The sequence below is a fragment of the Triticum urartu genome, chromosome 2, assembly GCF_003073215.2.
Source record: "Triticum urartu cultivar G1812 chromosome 2, Tu2.1, whole genome shotgun sequence".
NCBI classification, from domain to species: Eukaryota; Viridiplantae; Streptophyta; class Magnoliopsida; order Poales; family Poaceae; genus Triticum; species Triticum urartu.
The window spans coordinates 627420568-627441524 of record NC_053023.1 but is presented as its reverse complement, the minus strand read 5'-3'; the positions used below and the strand labels follow the sequence as shown (position 1 = coordinate 627441524).

The 20957-nt window shown below is 46.6% G+C and overlaps 1 protein-coding gene across 1 annotated transcript; it reads right to left on the bottom strand.

Annotated features, from left to right (window-relative positions):
- Positions 1-1910: 1910 nt before the first annotated feature.
- Positions 1911-4181, bottom strand: LOC125539273 (scarecrow-like protein 8). Its single transcript, XM_048702703.1, has one exon. It carries the CDS (start codon positions 4003-4005, stop codon positions 2110-2112), a length of 1896 nt encoding a protein of 631 aa, XP_048558660.1. The 5' UTR covers positions 4006-4181; the 3' UTR covers positions 1911-2109.
- Between the last annotated feature and the right edge of the window lie 16776 nt (positions 4182-20957).

Below are 20957 nucleotides of genomic sequence, written 5' to 3'. Positions count from 1 at the left end.
AGTTTCTGCTGAAACACTAGTATATTAAACAAATAGTGAGAAAAGACAAATCTCTAAATAGGTATTTGAGATATGATGGGGGTTGTTAGAAATAAATGGGCTAGGCCCATGACAATTTCTGAAATCTCTAATAGTGGCCCATTAATGAAATAGTAAGTGGTTGTTGTAAGTTTAGTCTCACCCTGGAAGTTGAGAAAGAGTTGGACCTCTTTATATAGTGGGCTCTCTACACCACACTAAGTGAGATGTGAATGAGGGAAAGAGAAGACCACACACGCACTCGGTCGCCTCGCCTGCCTGGCCAGGCTCGGGCCGGGGCCGGGCGTACGTGTGACATGTGCATGGATGGTCTACCAAAATTGGGCCCGTTGCCTTGCAGGAACAGTTTCCTTTTGTCGTTTTATTTTTTGGTGTCATGACGGACAAGTTCATTGTTTCCTTCTTCGGTAAGGTTGACTTCGAAATCAAGTCGGTTTGAGATCGTGCGCGTGACACGATACCGCCACTGGTCCTATATATACGGCTTATCGGCCTCGCCCAAAGACACACCGAAAAGACCCAGGGTTTTGCCTCATCTCGCAACTTGCGTCGCCACCGTATACTCTTAACCTGAACACCGGCGTGCGGGAGAGCAGGTCTTCGAAACCGTTCGTCCTGGTGATCCTGCATTGAGAGGACGAATTAGGTTTTTGGACAACGCTCTGCGCGACTGCTCAACTTCGTCATCACGGGTCGTCTTTCATCCAAGTCGGGCGGTGCTACTCATCGCCATCAGCATCATCATCAACACCGTTACTCCTGCAGCAACTAACGAACAATACGTCCTTCGTGATATGTTCATGTCTCCTTCTATAGTTGTTGTTTCGTCTCCTTCTATAGTTGTTTCGTGTGGTTCGTCTCCTTCTATAGTTGTTGTTTCGTGTGTGATGCTGGTGTGCATGGTTTGTTGTTCATCTTGTTTGTTACTAGATCGTTGCATGCTAGTCTCTGTTTTAGTCATGAATTATTTACTGGAATTAATTGAATTTGCCTAATATTGCAACAGAAGAACAATATACAGCCTATAACAACAGCAGTCACATCGCCTACCAAAAAATGTCCTGGAGCTAAGTAACTGACACCAGCGAATCCGTAATGGGCGCCGCAGGAAATGGCAATCATAATCCACAAGTTCGACATTGGTGACCTGAATAAGCAACCGAGGCAAGCAGGCGTATTCCACGTATTGCTTTGGGCGTAAGCTTGAAGCACACAGCACTACAGGCATAGGCGATGCCTCGTTCCACTACCAAAGACCCGGGCCCCTTCCGTCTCCACGAACGCAACCCCGAGCCCCGACACATCAACTTGACAGCATATGTAATTGTGTATCGAAGCCAAATCGGAGAGTGCAGCCAGCAGCAGCAGCAGCAGTATACTTTTGAGGCCAGCCAGTGCAGCACATTAGCATGTCATTTCGTGCACCATCTCTTCCCTTGCAGCCACCCTCCCAACTCAAAAAGGCGATCGGTAATATTACCGGTGATTCGGTGCGATGTGCAAGGGGCAACAAAGCAATGAATGTTCAACGAACAACAAGCCGCTACTATTGTACGGAGTAACATATAAACTTCCAAAATTTACTACTCCTACCAGTATTACGTACAAGCATGACCAACTACTTTTACCGACGGGTACACCCGAAAGTACCACGTCACGAAGGAAAACCTCACGAGCCGACGTGAGGAAACAGACATTAATCGACAAGAAAGGCGGTAGGCCCGGATGCACGCTCGCGCCCACTACTTGGGCAGTACAACTACGACCTGTGTACAAGTGTATGTAGCCACAATCACGCGGTGGAGTGGATCAGCCGATGCTATCTACAACTTCGCCAAGCAACAGGTGACAAAAACAACGACGACAATCAGTAGCGTAATAATGTACTCTTTCCATATATTAGCTACGAGGATTATGAGTCGCTACAGCTAAGCTTTACTAGTAGATCAAGAAGAACAAGCTCATCACACCTTGCCAATCGAACAAATAAGAAACGATAAAAATAGAGGACGGGTGCGAATTAATTAAGCAATTGTCTGGTGCCGGCAATGATGGCGCGACCTCACCAGATTAGCGCCAGGCGGACGCCACGGCCACCACGCGCTGCTTCCACCCGAGCCGGAGCACGCCGTTCTCTTGATTCACGACGAGGCCTGGCGGGGGAGCGCCGGCGCGCGCCATGACCTGGTCGGCAATGCCCGCGGCCAGCGCCACCGGCCGGAACCCGGCCATGCCGAACCGCGCGCGCCATTTGCCGAAGACCTCGCACCGCTCCAGCCGGTCGGCGCCCTCCCGGCCAACCGCGTTGGCCGACATGTTTGCCACCGCCTCCTCTGCCCGCGCCCTATCCGCGCTATCCCGGCTGACCGTCGAGTCCAGTGCATCGAGAATGGCTCCGTAGTGCAAGTACGCGTCCGAGAAGCGCGTGGCCAGCGGGGCGGTGTTGGAGTTCAGCTCCTGCTCCACGAGTGTCACCACCTGCGGGCCGAGGGCGCGCACGCGGCGGAGAAGCTCGTCGCGGGGGTTCGCCGGCGAGACGCTCTCGTCAGGCACGTGCGAGAGCGCGAAGGCCAGGTTGACGGCCAGCGCCTCCCCGGGCTCGCACCCCAGCTTGGATGCCTCAATCTCTGCCGCTCTGCAGCTGATCATTCTGAAGTGGTACTCTATGCCGGCCCGCTCCGCCAGCTTCTTGAGCCGCTCCCCGACGCCGGGCAGCGTCGCTGCCAGGGACTGCGTAAACGGTGAGGTGGGATCGGTTACGGCGGTCACCTGGAGGCATGTCCCCGGCACGCGCCGGTCGGCGAGGCGCTGGATGAGAGCCGCGTGCTGCGGGGCGTTGATGTCGAAGTCCACCAGATGTATGACGCGGTGGCCGGCGACGGCCTCGACGATGGCGATGTTAGCGGCGTCGAGGGCGAGGCGGAAGCAGGGCGTGATGTCGTGGAGGAGCTGGGACCCGGTATGGTGCTCGGCGCCGCAGAGGTCAGCGAGGTGCTGGGACGATGCCGATGCAGTGGGCGCAATGCGCGAAGACAGGGCGGCCACCATCACGGCCACCAGCCGCTGTTCCGCGTCACCGCGCGGGTTAGCGGCGCGCTTGAGAGTTGCAAGATTAGCGGCCGCCGTTTCAAGGTTGCCGTCGGCTATGGCAGCCGCTGCTTCGGACAGTAATTGACGCGACGTGGTGGCCGAGATTGGCGGTGAGCAGGAAGCCGATGAAGAAGCCGTGGAAGTGGACGAGTTCGACGGCGACCCCGTCATCGCCGCGCTGTAGTTGTTCTTATTGTTCGGAGTCGCCTCCGCGTAGAGTGGAGGAGACGGCACGGCCGTGATGGAGTTGAGCCGCTGGATGGTCTCCTCCCACTCGGAGCTGGTCACCGTGGAACCGGTTCCGCTCATCGCCGGCTCAGCCTCCTCGTCGTCGCCGAGCAGCTGCTTCTCCAGGTCCTGCAGGATGGACAGCTCGCTCCCAGCCGCGGACGGAGCCGGCACCCTCGCCACCGCGAGAGCATGCGCCTGAGCCTGCGCCTGCGCGTGCGCCGAGGACGGCAGAAACGGCGCCTGCCGTTGCACATGCTGCTGAATCAGCGGCATGGCTGCCCTGGACGCGGTCGTGAGGGACGACAGCGTGGACGACGGCGACGCGAGGCCACCGCCGAGGCTCGACCCGGAGAAGAAGGGCTGAGCCGGTACCCCGCCGAGCACGGCGGCGATGTCCGCCGAGGTGAGCGGGGAGACGGCCGGCGACGTGGCGGCCGTGCGCTGCCTGACGGCGCGCATGTAGAGCTCCTGCTGCATGGCGAACTGGCGCTGATGCTGCCACCTCTCCAGCTCGCCGAGGCTCCGCTTGAGAACCCCGCCAGCGGCGGCCGGGTCGGAGCGCTGCTGCGCCGGCATCTGCATCGGCGATCCGAGCCCGTACATGTACCCCTGGCGCGGATCGCGCCACGGCCCGCCCGGCTCCATGCCGGCAGCGGGAGGAGGAGGGAAGAGGAGGTAGACGGAGGCGCTCCCTCGCGGTAGGCAGGCAGGGGCAGGGGAATACTAGCTCCGAACGCAAATGCTATGGGTACAGCTACAGGCCCAGCTATAAACGGGTGCCATTCATCCCATTCAATTGCTTCCCCTAATAAAACGCCCTCCTCCCCCCCTCCCCGCTGTTATAAAGCGACCCCCACCCGTATACAGCATTACCTCTACGGCGGCAACCCCGCTGACGCCGCGGGCCACGCCGCGGGTGCCCGTGTTTGTTCACCTCGAACTTACCTGCGGGGAGGGGGCGTTACGGCGGGGCCCGCGCGGCCTTTGCGCTAAAATAAATGCGCGGGCGTGGTGAGTGAATGGTGTGAAGCGATGGATACGCGCTGCGTCACGCAATCCCGCCTCGGGTGACGCCGTCTCCTCCAGACGACCAAGGGTGAGGGGGAGGGGGCCTGGCTCTGCCTTGCTGTGGCACCGACGCCTGCCGGTGCCGGTGGTGGCCGCCACCGCCTGGTTTTCGCCTCGTTTTCCCCGGAGACGGCCCGCGGTTTCGTGGAGCTCCACGGCACGCCACTCACCTGCGAGCCACACCACAGGCGCGTGAATTTCGAACTACTAGTACTGGTACTACAACAACAACAGGTGATGTTTGCGGGTGGGGCCGGGCATCGGAGGGTGGGGGGTCCCTGTGCATGCACGCGCCGGGTCACCGCCAGTGGGGCCCCGATTGCGATTTCTAGAAGTCGCAGTCGCTTTCCATTCGGCGAAAGGGAAGGAACAGATGGCGGGATATCAATATTTTATCAACAGATTGGTGTACTCCTAGCTATACAACTGGTAGCGGTGGGAAACAATTATATTGTTGTCCAGATTGGTGGCGGTAGGGCTGTGCGCTGCACGGGAGGCCTCGCTTTCGCGGCTTAGGTAGACCCGGGCGACGTTGCGCGTCGCCGGGCCACACGAGCCGGCCCGGCGATCCTGGCCGTCGCCAATTGGCTGCCGGATCTACGTGACAGCTTAAATCGGGGGGTTTCTATGAGAAGAAATCCGGTTGCGGAGGAAAAAACGGGGGAAGATAATGCTATTCCATTCGCAAATAAAAAAGTGATAATTCTGTTCCGTTCCGCGAAATGATCGAATCGTCCGCGATTTTCTTCTGCCTCTTTTTTCCCCTTTTGATTGATGAAGGGCGTGTGCACTCGAGGTTGCTTGTTTCGGGGTGCGTTTGGAGTTGGTTAGGAAACCGATCGAAATACCCGCCCAACAACCCCGTACCCACCTCTTCGTGCCCAAACCCGTGCTGCTTCTAGTTCCGTTGCCTTCTGTGTGTTCATACCACTTTCCACGCTTCAGGATCCCGCTTTCGTGCTACGCACACAGGCGGCCACACCACGCTTATATCTAATCTAATCAGTTTCTATAGCCACACGACTACACTTGGTGCATGCTTATATTATATGGGCACAACAGCGTGACAGAATATTAACCGAAAAAACGAAAGAGGTTTATAGGTGCCAACCCATACGTGAGAATTGGGCCAGTTCCACATGAGTCCTTCCTACGAAACAGTTTGTCCCTAAAGTACTCCTCCCTTCATTCCAAACTACTTGTCGCAGAAATGGATGTATTTAGAACTAAAATACATTAGATACATCTATACATGTAACAAGTAATTCAAAACGGAGAGAGTAGATTGTTTAGACTTTGGAGCAGCAGTATTTGTGTTCACAACAAATATGCTAAAGTTCAAACATACAGTACGATAGACCAGGGCTGACACGTGTGAGCCGACGAATTCGAATGTTCGGCTCCAAATTGCTTGACCAGCACCGAGAAGAACCCGTAAAAAACATAGGACGCTGAAAAGTGGGCCCGGGAACGTGGGTCCATGCTTTATTCTAAGTATATGTTTCGTCCGAGCCAAGTGGAGCTGTCAACATCACCGCTACTATTCTGCAGCATCGACTACGGGGTCCCACTGGTGCCCCACCTGGTTCACGTTCCAAAATCATGACCATGTTGCACATAGAAAATGCTAGGTACACGCCGCACCGAAACACTCGCTGAGATGGCATCATGCTGCATCTCTGGGCTTAACATAGTTTTCTTATTCATACTAGAATCAGTAGATAATCAGCAGATCAAGGAGACTAAGCGAGTCTTTGTTTGGCAAGCGATTTTCGAAGATGGTTAAATAGATAATCAGAGATTGAGACAGTAACGTCAAAAGAAAAAATCTGACTCTCCTAACTGTGTGCAAGATAATATAGTATCAATTTGCTTACATTTTGTTCCTTTTGCTTACTCTCCATACTCAACCCAAGGGTTTCAAGCAGACAAGTACTAGTACTAGAAATTTTAAGACAAATTATGAAGTTAAGTTAAAAAATGCATTAAAAATGTGCAAACATCATATCTCTTCTCTTTAATTACCCAACCTCCAATAAGCTAAGTGCATGTAAAAATTTAAAAGACTATGTGTAGATTGTTATTGATCTTGATTACCGTGTGATGAGAGAGAATTATTTTTTTCTATTTTAAAGAGCATTGGGAAGATAGAAGTACACTTTTTTTATGGACAAATTTTAAAGCCAAGCGTACACTTTTTACTGAACGGAGGGAGTAATCCCTTTGTCCTTCGTCGCATAATGTAGAACTTTTTTGATACTACACTAGTGTAAAAAAACATCTAACATTATAAGACAGAGTAATACTGTATAAGACAGAGTAATAGTAGACAAAACTATTTCGTTCATGTAGGCAACTATTTTCGTGTCGAGATGCGCTTGAAGCTGAATTATGTGCATGCATAGAAGGACTATCCTTCGCCATTCAAAGAAGTGACTTGCCAGTGGAGATCGAGATGGACTCGCTTATTGCTGTGAAACTGATTCAAGCTATGGATGTTGATAGATCGATCTACTCATCGCTCATCAAGGAGATTAGATATTTCATGTCTATTTATGAAACATGTATTACTCATGTAAGTCGTAGCCAAAATAAAGTTAGCGATAGCATAGTAAAGTTCGCTCGTTTAGAGGCAAGAACCATGACTTGGCTTGGTTCTGGTCCTCAGGATGCTATCACCTGGCTGTGATTGACTGTAAAAACCTTTTGAGTTGAGTAATGCATGTTTTTCCCGCAAAAAAAAAGACACTTGCCACCATAAATTAAACTCTGCCTACCCACTACCAACCGAGCACTACACAGGATCTCACCTATTCTTTTAAGCCAGCACAACAAGAACGGCAACTGTCGAGCAACAGGTGTCTTATGGCTCGGTCATGCAAAGTATACATGCATGAAAGGCGTGCAGGGAGTGCGTTTCCCATCTCCAACGCGAATCATCTATTTTAGATCATCAAGTGGGCGAAGGTCATCCAACCGTGGTCTCAATTTCGAACGGTGGGTCATAATTGGAGAGTTTTTATGATACTCCTTCTGTAAACTAATATAAAAACGTTTAGATCATTATTTTAGTATTTTAAACGCTCTTATATTAGTTTATGAGGAAGTACATCACACTACTGGATGTAATAGGTAGTATTGAGTAGATCCAATGGCCAGCATAGTTTGGGTCAAAATTTGTTTGAGAATAGATTGGTAATCTTCGGGTTAAAATTTTCCTTTATATTAATCTTAATTAATCTACTTAGTTAATTAAGATAGTCAAAGGCTCGCAGTTGTATGACGCAATGAAGTTCCTTCCGTCGCCGCCTGCCTGCGTCTACCATCTCGCCGCCTGCCCCCGCCAGCTGCACATCCCTATCTCCGGTTGTGCCCAAGACCCAAGGACGACTGCACGAGCACCCTGCACCGAGGCCCTGCCTTGACTAGCTTACGAACCGGCAGATCCCTCCTCTGCATGATCGGCACTGCCTTCGTCTCCTTGGCTTCTCTTCTTTTCCCCACACAGACTGCACAACATTTTTTGCCCCGAGTACGTTCTATGTGCATATGCAAGTACCTGGTAAACAAGGACTACAACTGATGATTTCAAACAAGGTTTGCTTAGCAAGTTGTTCTCTTCTCGGTATTATCATGTACTATGTCCCTATTGACCATGCTTCTCCACATAATTACATAAATATGCTCGGATCCTTCTAATCATAGCTGAGGTCAGGCTTGCATGAAAAAAGAAGATAATAAGTTAGATGTACACACCTGAGGTTGGTAAGAACTGAGGGCTGGATTGGCCGTAGGGCTTTGCTTCTATTGGACCTGGATTGGCAGAGAACACGGTTAGACAAAGCAGTGGCCAGTGTGGGAGTCTCCGTAGTGCACGTGGGCATGATAGGGGGCCTTCCTACTCACAAGATAGTTCCTCACTCGGCAATCATCGGGCGTATGTCCATGCCCCCGGCGACGGCTGGGCGGAGGTTGCGGAGCTGCCGTTCGCGCTGCTGGTGGAGTGAGGGATGGTGGTGGCCTAGTGGGGAGATCAATGCGGTGGAGGCACGGACAGGGGTGGCGAGGGAACAGATGTTGCAAGGATGCGAGTGAATGGCGGCAAGGCCAGTGTCGGTGTCAAAACCGGCCGATCTCGGGTAGGGGGTCCCGAATTGTGCGTCTGAGGATCGAAGGTAATAGGAGACAAAGGGGACACGATGTTTACCTAGGTTCGGGCCCTCTTAATGGAGGTAAAACCCTACTTCCTGCTTGATTGACTTTGATGAGTATAGGGGTTACAAGAGTTGATCTACCTCGAGATCGTAATGGCTAAACCCTAGCTGTCTAGCCTATGTTAATTCTGATCGCCTCTACGGACTAAGCCCTCCGGTTTATATAGACACCGGAGGGGCCTAGGGTTGTACAGAGTCGGTTTACAGAAGAAGGAAACTATACACCTGGACGCCAATCTTGCCATCCACGCAAAGGAGAGTCCCATCCGGACATAGGGGAAGGCCTTGTACTTTGTATCTTCACGACCCATCAGTTCGGCCCACAACACACGGGGCGGACACCCGAGGACCCCTTAATCTAGGACTCCCTCAGTAGTCCTTGAACCAGTCTTCAATGACGATGTGTTCGGCGCGCAGATTGTCTTCGGCATTGCAAGGCGGGTTCCTCCTCCGAATACTTCAAAGTAATCTTTTGAACAAGAGAACTATATCTGGCTCCGTATAACAGCCACAACCCTCAACCACAAGGGCAAGATACTTAATCAAAATATGGTCTGTCTACTGACAACTTTTTCGACGAAACGTTATGTCTGGCCTCATTATCATTTCAAACCGTTTGTTGGCCTCCCGCTTCGCGTTTCGAGGCGCAGCCTCTAATGACACGTCTTGTCATAGCAGAGATCGTGTCCCCTTATTGCGGGATTCTCATCAATACGGGTTTGGGTAATCCAACCGTGCCATTCGCACGACCCCTTGGGAACAGGCGAATTTTAAGGCTTGAGGGGGGCGTTTGATATTCACTGCCTATATAAGTGGATAAGCATCCCTTCTTTTTACCTCATGCCTTGTTCCTCCCTCTGCTTCCCCATCCTCGAGCTCCAGCACCCAAGCTTCGATCGTTACCACCGCCTCCAACCTCTCCAGCCATGTCCGGATCCGGTTCTCAGGGCAAGTGGATGACCTCCTCCGTTACGGAGAAGGACGTCAAGGAGCTCCGAGAAGCGGGGTACCTGGCTGCGGACGTCGCGCACAGGATCCCTGCCAAAAAGCAAGTCATCCCACTCCGGAGCCCGGCGAGAGAGTGGTCTTTATCCCCCACTTCCTCCGCGGACTAAGGTTTCCTCTCCACCCTTTTGTCTGCGGCCTCATGTTCTATTACGGGCTAGATTTCCATGATCTAACCCCAAATTCCCTCCTCCACATCTCGGCATTTATCGTCGTGTGCGAGGCGCTCCTCCGCATACCCCCACTTCATCCTATGGCTCGAGGTATTCAACATGAAGCCGAAGGTGGTCGACGGGCAGCACGCAGACTGCGGCGGCGCCATGGTGAGCAAGCTCCCCAACATCACCCGACCCAAAGGGGCCTTCATGGAGACTGTCAAGATATGGCAGCACAAGTGGTTTTACATCACTGAACCTCGCGGCGCCACATGGGCAGCTACTCCTGAGTTTAGATCCGGACCCCCAACGTGGCTCGCGTCGTGGACCAACAAGGGTCTAGACTGGGGGTCGTCCGATGAAGTGACGGTGCTGCAAAAGCGCATCGAAAATATGATAGAGAAGAACACCAGTCTCAATGATGTGATTCAGGTGATGCTTTTCCGCCGGATCCTCCCCTGCCAGCACTGGCCTCTCCACATGTGGGAGTTCAATCCGGAAGGGCCTCGAACCCTACAACGATTCTTCGGCACAATGCATGAAGAGATCTGGAAGCTGCTCTTCAAGGCCCAAAAGACGTGGCCGGAGACAACCGACGACATCGGCCTCGACAGCGCGCATCCGGCCACCCCGGTAAGCATTTAGTTTCCGAACATAACTTCAGTTCATAAATCAAAGGGTATGATGAGCCTTCCATCCTCCAATCAGGGCTGGACAAAGAAGGTGGAGCGGATCAAGTATCCGGCTCCGCTACCCGAAGACCCATCCATTCCTCTGCTAACGAGGATGCTGGTCCTGGCGCCGTATCAGGCGCCGGAGAAGAAGGCCAAGAAGAAGAGCAAGGAGGCCAAAGGTGGCCTCTACTGTAAGGGTATTTCGGACGCTTTGTACGAAGAGATGGAGGCTCCCTCCTCCCATGAGGGGTATGAAGACGAAGAGGGGGAGGAGGCAGAGAGCGATTCTCCACTTAAGGGGAGGAAGAAGATAAGGGTGGCCTCCGTAGACCTGGAGGCTGGGGCATCTAAGAGATGGAAGATATCCCTCTCGGACGGCTTGGATTCGGATGCCGAAGCCATCCCCGAGAGGCGCCCCAGGGTGAAGCCCCTGGCCGAATCATAAGTATCCAAGGATGCTTTACATATATCCGGTATTTCATGATTGTAGGATAACATACTATATTATGTGTTTCAGTCCGGCCCATGACCTCCCCCAACAATCATCATCCGAGGGGAACTCTCTGGCACCGAAGATGGTAGAGAGCGAGACTCCTCCGCGAGCCTCTCCGCCAACCACCGTGGATGACACCAAGGTGTTGTCCCAAAGGACCTCTCCGGGCCATGGAGAGGTGCGGGAGGTTGCCAGGACGGCGCCGGAGGGTGATGCCTCGGCTGCCGAGAACATGGGGGGCGCAACCCCCATGGAGACTGGCGACGGGGGCCCTGACCAATCCGGCCCCAGCCGAACACCATTCCAGAGACCCATGTGGCTCCGGAATAGAGTGAGCAACCCCCTTCAAAGGATGGGAGATCGCCAAATCCAGCGGCGACCTCCACTAATCCGGAGGCGCCAAACACTTTGATGGAGGCACTGCGACATGCTTCCATCATGGAGGAGCACCGCACCCTGATGGGTGTGGTGGTTGAGAAGGTTCAGTCCGCCAAGAGCGGGCTGAACGAAGCCTTCACCAGCCTACTAACAAGCTTCGAGGTATGCAATGTAATATTCTTAGCCGCTTTTCATATGAAAAATATGCCTGTGTATAGATAGTAGCCCCTGAGAGTATATTCGGTTTTGAAAAACGACCGAACAGAGGATCAAATAATAATCGCAGGAGGTAACGTACTGGTCTATTGGTAAACAGGCTTCCCTGTTAGCGGTGACCGCCCAGGCCGCTGAGGTTTCCGAACTCAAGCGGAAGCTGCAACTGGCTGATGATGATATCGTCCGCATTAATAAGCGGTTCGATGATGACCCACAAGTATAGGGGATCTATCGTAGTCCTTTCGATAAGTAAGAGTGTCGAACCCAACGAGGAGCAGAAGGAAATGATAAGCGGTTTTCAGCAAGGTATTCTCTGCAAGTACTGAAATAAGTGGTAACAGATAGTTTTGTGATAAGGTAAATTGTAACGAGCAACAAGTAACAAAAGTAAATAAAGTGCACCAAGGTGGCCCAATCCTTTTTGTAGCAAAGGACAAGCCGGAACAAACTCTTATATAAGGAAAAGCGCTCCCGAGGACACATGGGAATATCGTCAAGCTAGTTTTCATCATGTTCATATGATTCGCGTTCGATACTTTGATAATTTGATATGTGGGTGGACCGGTGCTTGGGTGCTGTTCTTACTTGAACAAGCATCCCACTTATGATTAACCTCTATTGCAAGCATCCGCAACTACAACAAAATTATTAAGGTAAACCTAACCATAGCATGAAACATATGGATCCAAATCAGCCCCTTACGAAGCAACGCATAAACTAGGGTTTAAGCTTCTGTCACTCTAGCAACCCATCATCTACTTATTACTTCCCAATGCCTTCCTCTAGGCCCAAATAATGGTGAAGTGTTATGTAGTCGACGTTCACATAACACCACTAGAGGCTAGACAACATACATCTTATCAAAATATCGAACGAATACCAAATTCACATGACTACTAATAGCAAGACTTCTCCCTTGTCCTCAGGAACAAATGTAACTACTCACAAAGCATATTCATGTTCATAATCAGAGGGGTAATAATATGCATATAGGATCTGAACATATGATCTTCCACCAAATAAACCAACTAGCATCAACTACAAGGAGTAATCAACACTACTAGCAACCTACTAGCACCAATCCTGGACTTTGAGACAAGAATTGGATACAAGAGATGAACTAGGGTTTGGAGATGAGATGGTGCTGATGAAGATGTTGATGGAGATTGCCCTCTCCCGATGAGAGGAGCGTTGGTGATGACGATGGTGATGATTTCCCCCTCCCGGAGGGAAGTATCCCCGGCAGAACAGCTCTGCCGGAGCTCTAGATTGGTTCCGCCAAGGTTTTGCCTCGTGGCGGCGGAGTCTCGTCCCAAAAAGTTCCTTCCTATTTTTTTTCTCATCGAAAGACTTCATATAGGAGAAGATGGGCGTCGGAGAGCCACCAGGGGGCCCACGAGGTAGGGGGGCACGCCCTAGAAGGGGGGGCGTGCCCCCCACCCTCGTGAGCAAGGTGTGGGCCCCCTGGCCTTCATCTTTGGCGAGGATTTTTCTTTATTTATTTTAAGATGTTCCGTCGAGTTTCAGGACTTTTGGAGTTGCGCAGAATAGGTCTCTAATATTTGCTCCTTTTCTAGCCCAGAATTCCAGCTGCCGACATTCTCCCTCCTTATGTAAACCTTGTAAAATAAGAGAGAATAGCCATAAGTATTGTGACATAAAGTGAAATAACAGTCCATAATGCAATAAATATCGATATAAAAGCATGATGCAAAATGGACGTATCAACTCCCCCAAGCTTAGACCTCGCTTGTCCTCAAGCGAAAAGCCGATAACAATAAATATGTCCTCATCTTTAGGGGTAGAGGCGTCGATAAAAATAAAATACGGACATGAAGGCATCATGATTATTCTCATAACAGCAACATATATAGATTTTGTCATATGATTATTTATGTTCAAGTGATGATCTATTCACAATGCAAAAGTATAAATCATAAACCTTATTGGGCTCCGACAAACTATAATCTCAGTCATTGAAGCAATTGCAATTTATCATAACATCGGAAAGAGTCTATGTCAGAGCTAAAAAGCAAGTCCACATACTCAACTATCATTTAGTCCTTCATAATTGCTAACACTCACGCAATACTTGTGGTTATGAAGTTTTAATCAGACATAGAGAAAGATAGGGGCTTATAGTTTTCCCCCACAACCTTTTACCTCAAGGGTAATGTCAACAATAATAATTCATGCTCCCCTATATCCAATTAGATATATATATCATGTTCTTTCCAACATGCTGAGCTTGCCAAAGGATAAAATGAAAAAGGAAAGGTGAAGATCACCGTGACTCTTGCATAAGGTAGAAGATAATAATAAAAGATAGGCCCTTTGCAGAGGGAAGCAGAGGTTGTCATGCGCTTTTATGGTCGGATGCACAACATCTCAATGATAAAGAACGTCACTTTATATTGCCCCTTGTGATATGAACCTTTATTATGCAGTCTGTCGCTTTTATTACTTCCACATCACAAGATCGTATAAAGCTTATTTCTCCCACACCAATCAATCATACATATTTAGAGCAATTTTTATTGCTTTGCACCGATGACAATTTACTTGAAGGATCTTACTCAATCCATAGGTAGATATGGTGGACTCTCATGGCAAAACTAGTTTAGGGATTTTGGAAGCACAAGTAGTATTTCTACTTGGTGCTGAGAATTTGGCTAGCATGAAGGGGAAAGGCAAGATCAACAAGTTAGAGGATCCATGACAACATACTTTATCTCAGATATAAGAAAGACATAACTCATTACGTTGTCTTCCTTGTCCAACATCAACTCTTTAGCATGTCATATTTTAATGAGTGCTCCCAATCATAAAAGATGTCAATCATAATATATCTATATGTGAAAACCTCTCTTTCCTTATTACTTCCTATTAATTGCAGCAATGACCAAAGCTATGTCTGCCAACTCCCAACAACTTTTAATCATTATACTCTTTCTATGTGAAGTCATTACTCTCAATAAGATCAATATGAACTTTTTGTTTCTTTTTATTCTTTTCTTCTTTCTTTTATTCACCCAAGATCATGGCAAAATAATCAAGCCCTTGACTCAACACTAATCTTTATTATATATAGCTCACGGACTCGATTACAAAGAAAGATCATAAAGCAAACTCAAAACTAGATCATGCCATAAACTTTATTCTACTAGATCAAGATACTACTAATAGGATCGAACTAAGAAAAAATGGTAAAGATAAGAGTTGTGATTGTGATACGATACCGGGGCACCTCCCCCAAGCTTGGTAGTTGCCAAGGGGAGTGCCCATACCCATGTGATTATATATCCTTTGTCGGTGAAGAAGGTGGAGGTGTTGTAGATGATGCGGGCCTTGTGTCCATCTTCCAAGGCATAGGTTCTCCATCATAGAAAGATGATCAAGTCTCCAGGATCCTCAAATCTGCAGCCAAACTCATCCTTTTGAATCTATATTCATACTCACAGTTTTGGTTTTGCAGGTCATAGATTTGGGCTTGGAGGTGCTCGATCTTCTCATGAAGCTTGAAGATAGTCTCCCCGATGTTGTCAGCATCCAACTTGTGGTTCTAGTGAACTCTGCGATCATCATGTGGTTACAGTTGAGTCCACGTTCCACCATCCCTTGGCACTTGAAAACTTGTTGCTCCACTGCTTCGAGCCTCGTCTGCATGCTTCCGGTCCCCTTTGGTCCCTCTTCATCGCAGATGTGCAGCAACCCATCACGCAACTCAATGGTTTGAGGGTGTCGCAGCACCTCCGCGAGGTAAGGGTTGATGACCTTCTCGAAGAAATTGTCCTTGGAGGCGCTTGGGGCCGTCATGTTAACCTAGATATGTCAGAAAAACAGTTCGAAACAAGAACAGAGGAGATTTGTGTGATACGGGAGTCAAAACCTTCGGGAGGTTATATAATGAATGTTTACCGACCAAAATACGTAACATGCAAGAAAATGGAGTCCGGAAGGCACACGAGGTGCTCACGAGGTAGGGGGGGCGCCCAGAGGGGTAGGGCGCGCCCACCACCCTCGTGGGGCCCTCGTGTCCTTCCCGGACTGCAACTTATTTTTCTATTTTTCTAAATATTCCAAGGTGGAGAAATATTGCCTTAAAAATTGTTTTGGAGTCGGTTTACTTACCGTACCACATACCTATTCCTTTTCGGAGTCTGAAACGTTCCAGAAAGTGTCCCTTATGTATTCCTCCGGGGTTACGGTTTCAATAATATTGATTTCAACATTTATGGGATTACCTGAGGTATAATGTTTGATTCTTTGACCATTTACCACCTTCGGATTTGTGCCTTCGAAGTTGTTAATCTTTATGGCACCGGAACGATAGACCTCTTCGATAACATAGGGGCCTTCCCATTTAGAGAGAAGTTTTCCTGCAAAAAATCTTAAATGAGAGTTGTATAGCAATACATAATCACCTACATTAAACTCACGCTTTTGTATCCTTTTGTCATGCCATCTTTTAACTTTTTCTTTAAACAACTTGGCATTTTCATAAGCTTGGGTTCTCCATTCATCAAGTGAGCTAATATCAAATAACCTCTTCTCATAGGCAAGTTTGAAATCATAGTTAAGCTCTTTAATAGCCCAATATGCCTTATGTTCTAGTTCGAGAGGTAAGTGACATGCTTTTCCACAAACCATTTTATACGGAGACATACCCATAGGATTTTTACATGCAGTTCTATAAGCCCATAATGCATCATCAAGTTTTTTGGACCAATTCTTTCTAGACCTATTAACAGTCTTTTGCAAAATTAATTTGAGCTCTCTATTGCTCAATTCTACTTGACCACTAGACTGTGGGTGATAAGGAGATGCAATTCTATGATTAACATCATACTTAGCAAGCATTTTACGGAAAGCACCATGAATAAAGTGTGAACCACCATCAGTCATTAAATATCTAGGGACTCCAAACCTCGGAAAAATAACTTCCTTAAACATTTTAATAGAAGTGTTATGATCAACACTACTAGTTGGAATAGCTTCTACCCACTTAGTAACGTAATCAACAACAACTAAAATATGTGTGTATCCATTAGAGGCAGGAAAAGGTCCCATATAATCAAAGCCCCAAACATCAAACGGTTCAATAACAAGAGAATAATTCATAGGCATTTCTTGACGTCTACTAATATTACCAATTCTTTTACATTCATCACAAGACAAGACAAACTTATGGGCATCCTTGAAGAGAGTAGGCCAATAAAAACCAGATTGCAATACCTTATGTGCAGTTCTATCTCCAGCGTGGTGTCCTCCATAAGCCTCGGAATGACACTTGCATAGGATCTGTTCCTGTTCATGCTCAGGTACACAACGTCTAATAACACCATCTACTCCTTCTTTATAAAGATGTGGGTCATCCCAAAAGTAATGTCTCAAGTCATCGAAAACCTTTTTCTTTTGCTGGTATGTGAAGCTAGGTGGTATAAACTTAGCAACAATATAATTAGCATAATCAGCATACCATGGAGTATTACGAGAAGTACTTATAACATTTAATTGTTCATCAAGAAAGCTATCATTAATAGGTAGTGGGTCATCAAGAACATTCTCTAACCTAGACAAGTTGTCTGCAACGGGGTTCTCAGCTCCCTTTCTATCAACAATATGCAAATCAAATTCTTGTAGCAAGAGAACCCATCTAATAAGTCTAGGTTTAGCATCTTTCTTTTCCATAAGGTATTTAATAGCAGCATGATCAGTGTGAATAGTTACTTTAGAATCAACAATATAAGGTCTGAACTTATCACAAGCAAATACAACTGCTAAAAGCTCTTTTTCAGTAGTAGTACAATTTCTTTGAGCATTGTCTAGAGTCTTACTAGCATAATGAATAACATTTAATTTCTTATCAACTCTTTGCCCTAGAACAACACCTACAGCATAATCACTAGCATCACACATAATTTCAAAGGGTAAATTCCAATTAGGTGGCTGAACAACAGGTGCAGAGACTAATGCTTTCTTAAGTATTTCAAATGCTTCTACAAAATCATCATCAAAGACAAATGGTATATCTTTTTGCAATAAATTAGTCAGAGGCCGAGGAATTTTTGAGAAGTCCTTAATGAACCTCCTGTAAAATCCGGCGTGTCCAAGGAAATTTCTTATACCTTTGATGTCCTTGGGACATGGCATCTTTTCAATAGCATCGACCTTGGCTTTATCAACTTCAATACCTCTTTTAGAAACTTTGTGCCCCAAGACAATACCTTCATTAACCATAAAGTGGCACTTTTCCCAATTCAAGACAAGATTAGTTTCTTCACATCTCTGCAAAACTCGATCAAGATTGCTCAAGCAATCATCAAAAGAGGAACCATAGACGGAAAAATCGTCCATGAAAACCTCACAAATCTTTTCACAAAAGTCAGAGAATATAGCCATCATGCATCTTTGAAAGGTAGCAGGTGCATTACATAAACCAAAAGGCATACGTCTATAAGCAAAAGTACCAAAAGGGCATGTAAAAGTATTCTTTGGTTGATCTCTAGCCGACACAGGTATTTGAGAGAAACCAGAATAACCATCTAGAAAGCAATAGTGTGTATGTTTGCATAATCTTTCTAGCATTTGATCAATAAAAGGTAAGGGGTAATGATCTTTCTTAGTAGCTTTATTTAATTTGCGGAAATCAATTACCATCCTATAACCTGTGATAATTCTTTGTGGAATCAATTCATCTTTATCATTAGGAACAACAGTAATACCTCCCTTCTTAGGGACACAATGGACATGACTTACCCACTGACTATCAGCAACGGGATAAATTATACCTGCCTCCAGAAGCTTGAGTATTTCTTTTCTTACCACTTCTTTCATTTTAGGATTCAGACGTCGTTGAAGATCACAAACTGGTTTGGCATCTGCTTCCAAATTTATTTTATGTTGACATAGAGTGGGACTAATGCCCTTAAGATCATCAAGAGTATATCCAATAGCAGCACGATGCTTCTTCAGAGTTTTCAATAATCTTTCTTCTTCATGCTCTGAAAGGTTAGCACTAATAATAATAGGATATATCTACTTTTCATCAAGATAAGCATATTTAAGATTATCAGGCAAAGGTTTAAGCTCAAACACGGGATCACCCTTGGGTGGAGGAGGATCCCCTAAAATTTCAACAGGCAAATTGTGTTGCAGAATAGGTTCCTGTTTAAAGAATACTTCATCTATTTCCCTTCTTTCATTCATGAACATATCATTTTCATGGTCTAGCAAATAGTGTTCTAAAGGATCACTATGAGGTACGGCAATAGAAGCAAGACCAATAATCTCATCCTTACTAGGTAATTCTTCCTCATGATGTTGTTTACTAAATTTAGAAAAATTAAACTCATGAACCATATCATCCAAGCCAATAGTAACAACATTCTTTTTGCAATCTATCCTAGCATTAACAGTGTTCAAGAAGGGTCTACCAAATATAATAGGACAAAAGCTATCTTGCGGAGAAGTAAGAACAAGAAAATCAGCAGGATATTTAGTTTTCCCACACAAGACTTCAACATCTCTAACAATTCCCATCGCTGAAATAGTATCTCTATTGGCAAGTTTAATTGTGACATCAATATCTTCTAATTCAGCAGGTGCAATTTCATGCTTGATTTCTTTATACAAGTCATAAGGTATAACACTATCACTAGCACCCATATCACATAAGCCATGATAACAATGATCTCCTATTTTAACATAAATAACATGCACACCTACCACAAGTCTATGTTTATCTTTAGCACAATGTTTAGCAATTCTAGCAGTTTCACCATCGAACTGAATAACATGCCCATCAATATTATCAGACAAGAGATCTTTAACAATAGCAATATTAGGTTCTACTTTAACTTGCTCAGGAGGTGGATAAGTTCTAATATTGCTTTTACGAACAAAAGTTGAAGCTTTAGCATGATCCTTTATTCTAACAGGGAAAGGTGGTTTCTCAACGTAAGAAGTAGGAACAATAGGGTCATTATAAGTGACAGTCTTTTCTTCAACTTTAATAGGTGCAGCTACTTTTACTTCTATGGGAGGATGATATTTAAACCACTTCTCCTTAGGGAGATCAACATAAGTAGCAAAAGATTCACAGAAAGAAGCTACTATCTCAGAGTCAAGTCCATATTTAGTGCTAAACTTATAGAAAACATCAGTGTCCATAAAAGATTTAACACAATCAAACTTAGGTGTCATACCTGACTCCTTACCTTCGTCGAGGTCCCAATCTTCAGAGTTGCGTTTAATTCTATCCAATAAATTCCATCTGAATTCAATAGTCTTCATCATAAAAGAGCCAACACAAGAACTATCGAGCATGGTTTGATTATTATGAGAAAGCCGATCATAAAAACTTTGCATAATTATTTCTCTCAAGAGCTCATGATTGGTGCATGAATATAACATTAATTTAAGCCTCCCCCAAGCTTGAGCGATGCTTTCTCCTTCGCGAGGCCAGAAATTATATATATAATTGCGATCACGATGAACAAGATGCATAGGGTAATAATTTTGATGAAATTCCAATTTCAATCTTTTATAGTTCCATGATCTCATATCATCACATAGCCTATACCATATCAATGCATCTCCCTTCAAAGATAAAGGGAAGACCTTCTTAGCAACATCATCGGGTACACCTGAAAGCTTAAATAATCCACAAACTTCATCCACATATATTAAGTGCTCATCAGGATGCTTTGTTCCATCTCCTGTAAAAGGGTTAGCTAGCAGTTTTTCCATCATACCCGAAGGAAATTCAAAAGGAGTTTCATTTTCAATAGGTTCAATAGGTTGAGGAGCAACTCTTTGCTCTACTGGATGGGGTGAAGATACCCCGAACAAGCCCCTCAGAGAATTACTTTCCATAGTAGCAAGTGACAGTAAATTTCAGCACACTATATTAATTTTTCCTTACCAAATTCCACCTACCAAAGGCGCTACACTCCCCGGCAATGGCGCCAGAAAAGAGTCTTGATGACCCACAAGTATAGGGGATCTATCATAGTCCTTTCGATAAGTAAGAGTGTCGAACCCAACGAGGAGCAGAAGGAAATGATAAGCGGATTTCAACAAGGTATTCTCTGCAAGTACTGAAATAAGTGGTAACAGATAGTTTTGTGATAAGGTAAATTGTAACGAGCAACAAGTAACAAAAGTAAATAAAGTGCAGAAAGGTGGCCCAATCCTTTTTGTAGCAAAGGACAAGCCGGAACAAACTCTTATATAAGGAAAAGCGCTCCCGAGGATACATGGGAATATCGTCAAGCTAGTTTTCATCACGTTCATATGATTCGCGTTCGATACTTTGATAATTTGATATGTGGGTGGACCGGTGCTTGGGTGCTGTTCTTACTTGAACAAGCATCCCACTTATGATTAACCT

What these genes read in the sequence shown, in the direction of transcription:
- LOC125539273 (XM_048702703.1), bottom strand. Translation starts at nt 4,005, where the DNA reads ATGGAGCCGGGCGGGCCGTGGCGCGATCCGCGCCAGGGGTACATGTAC.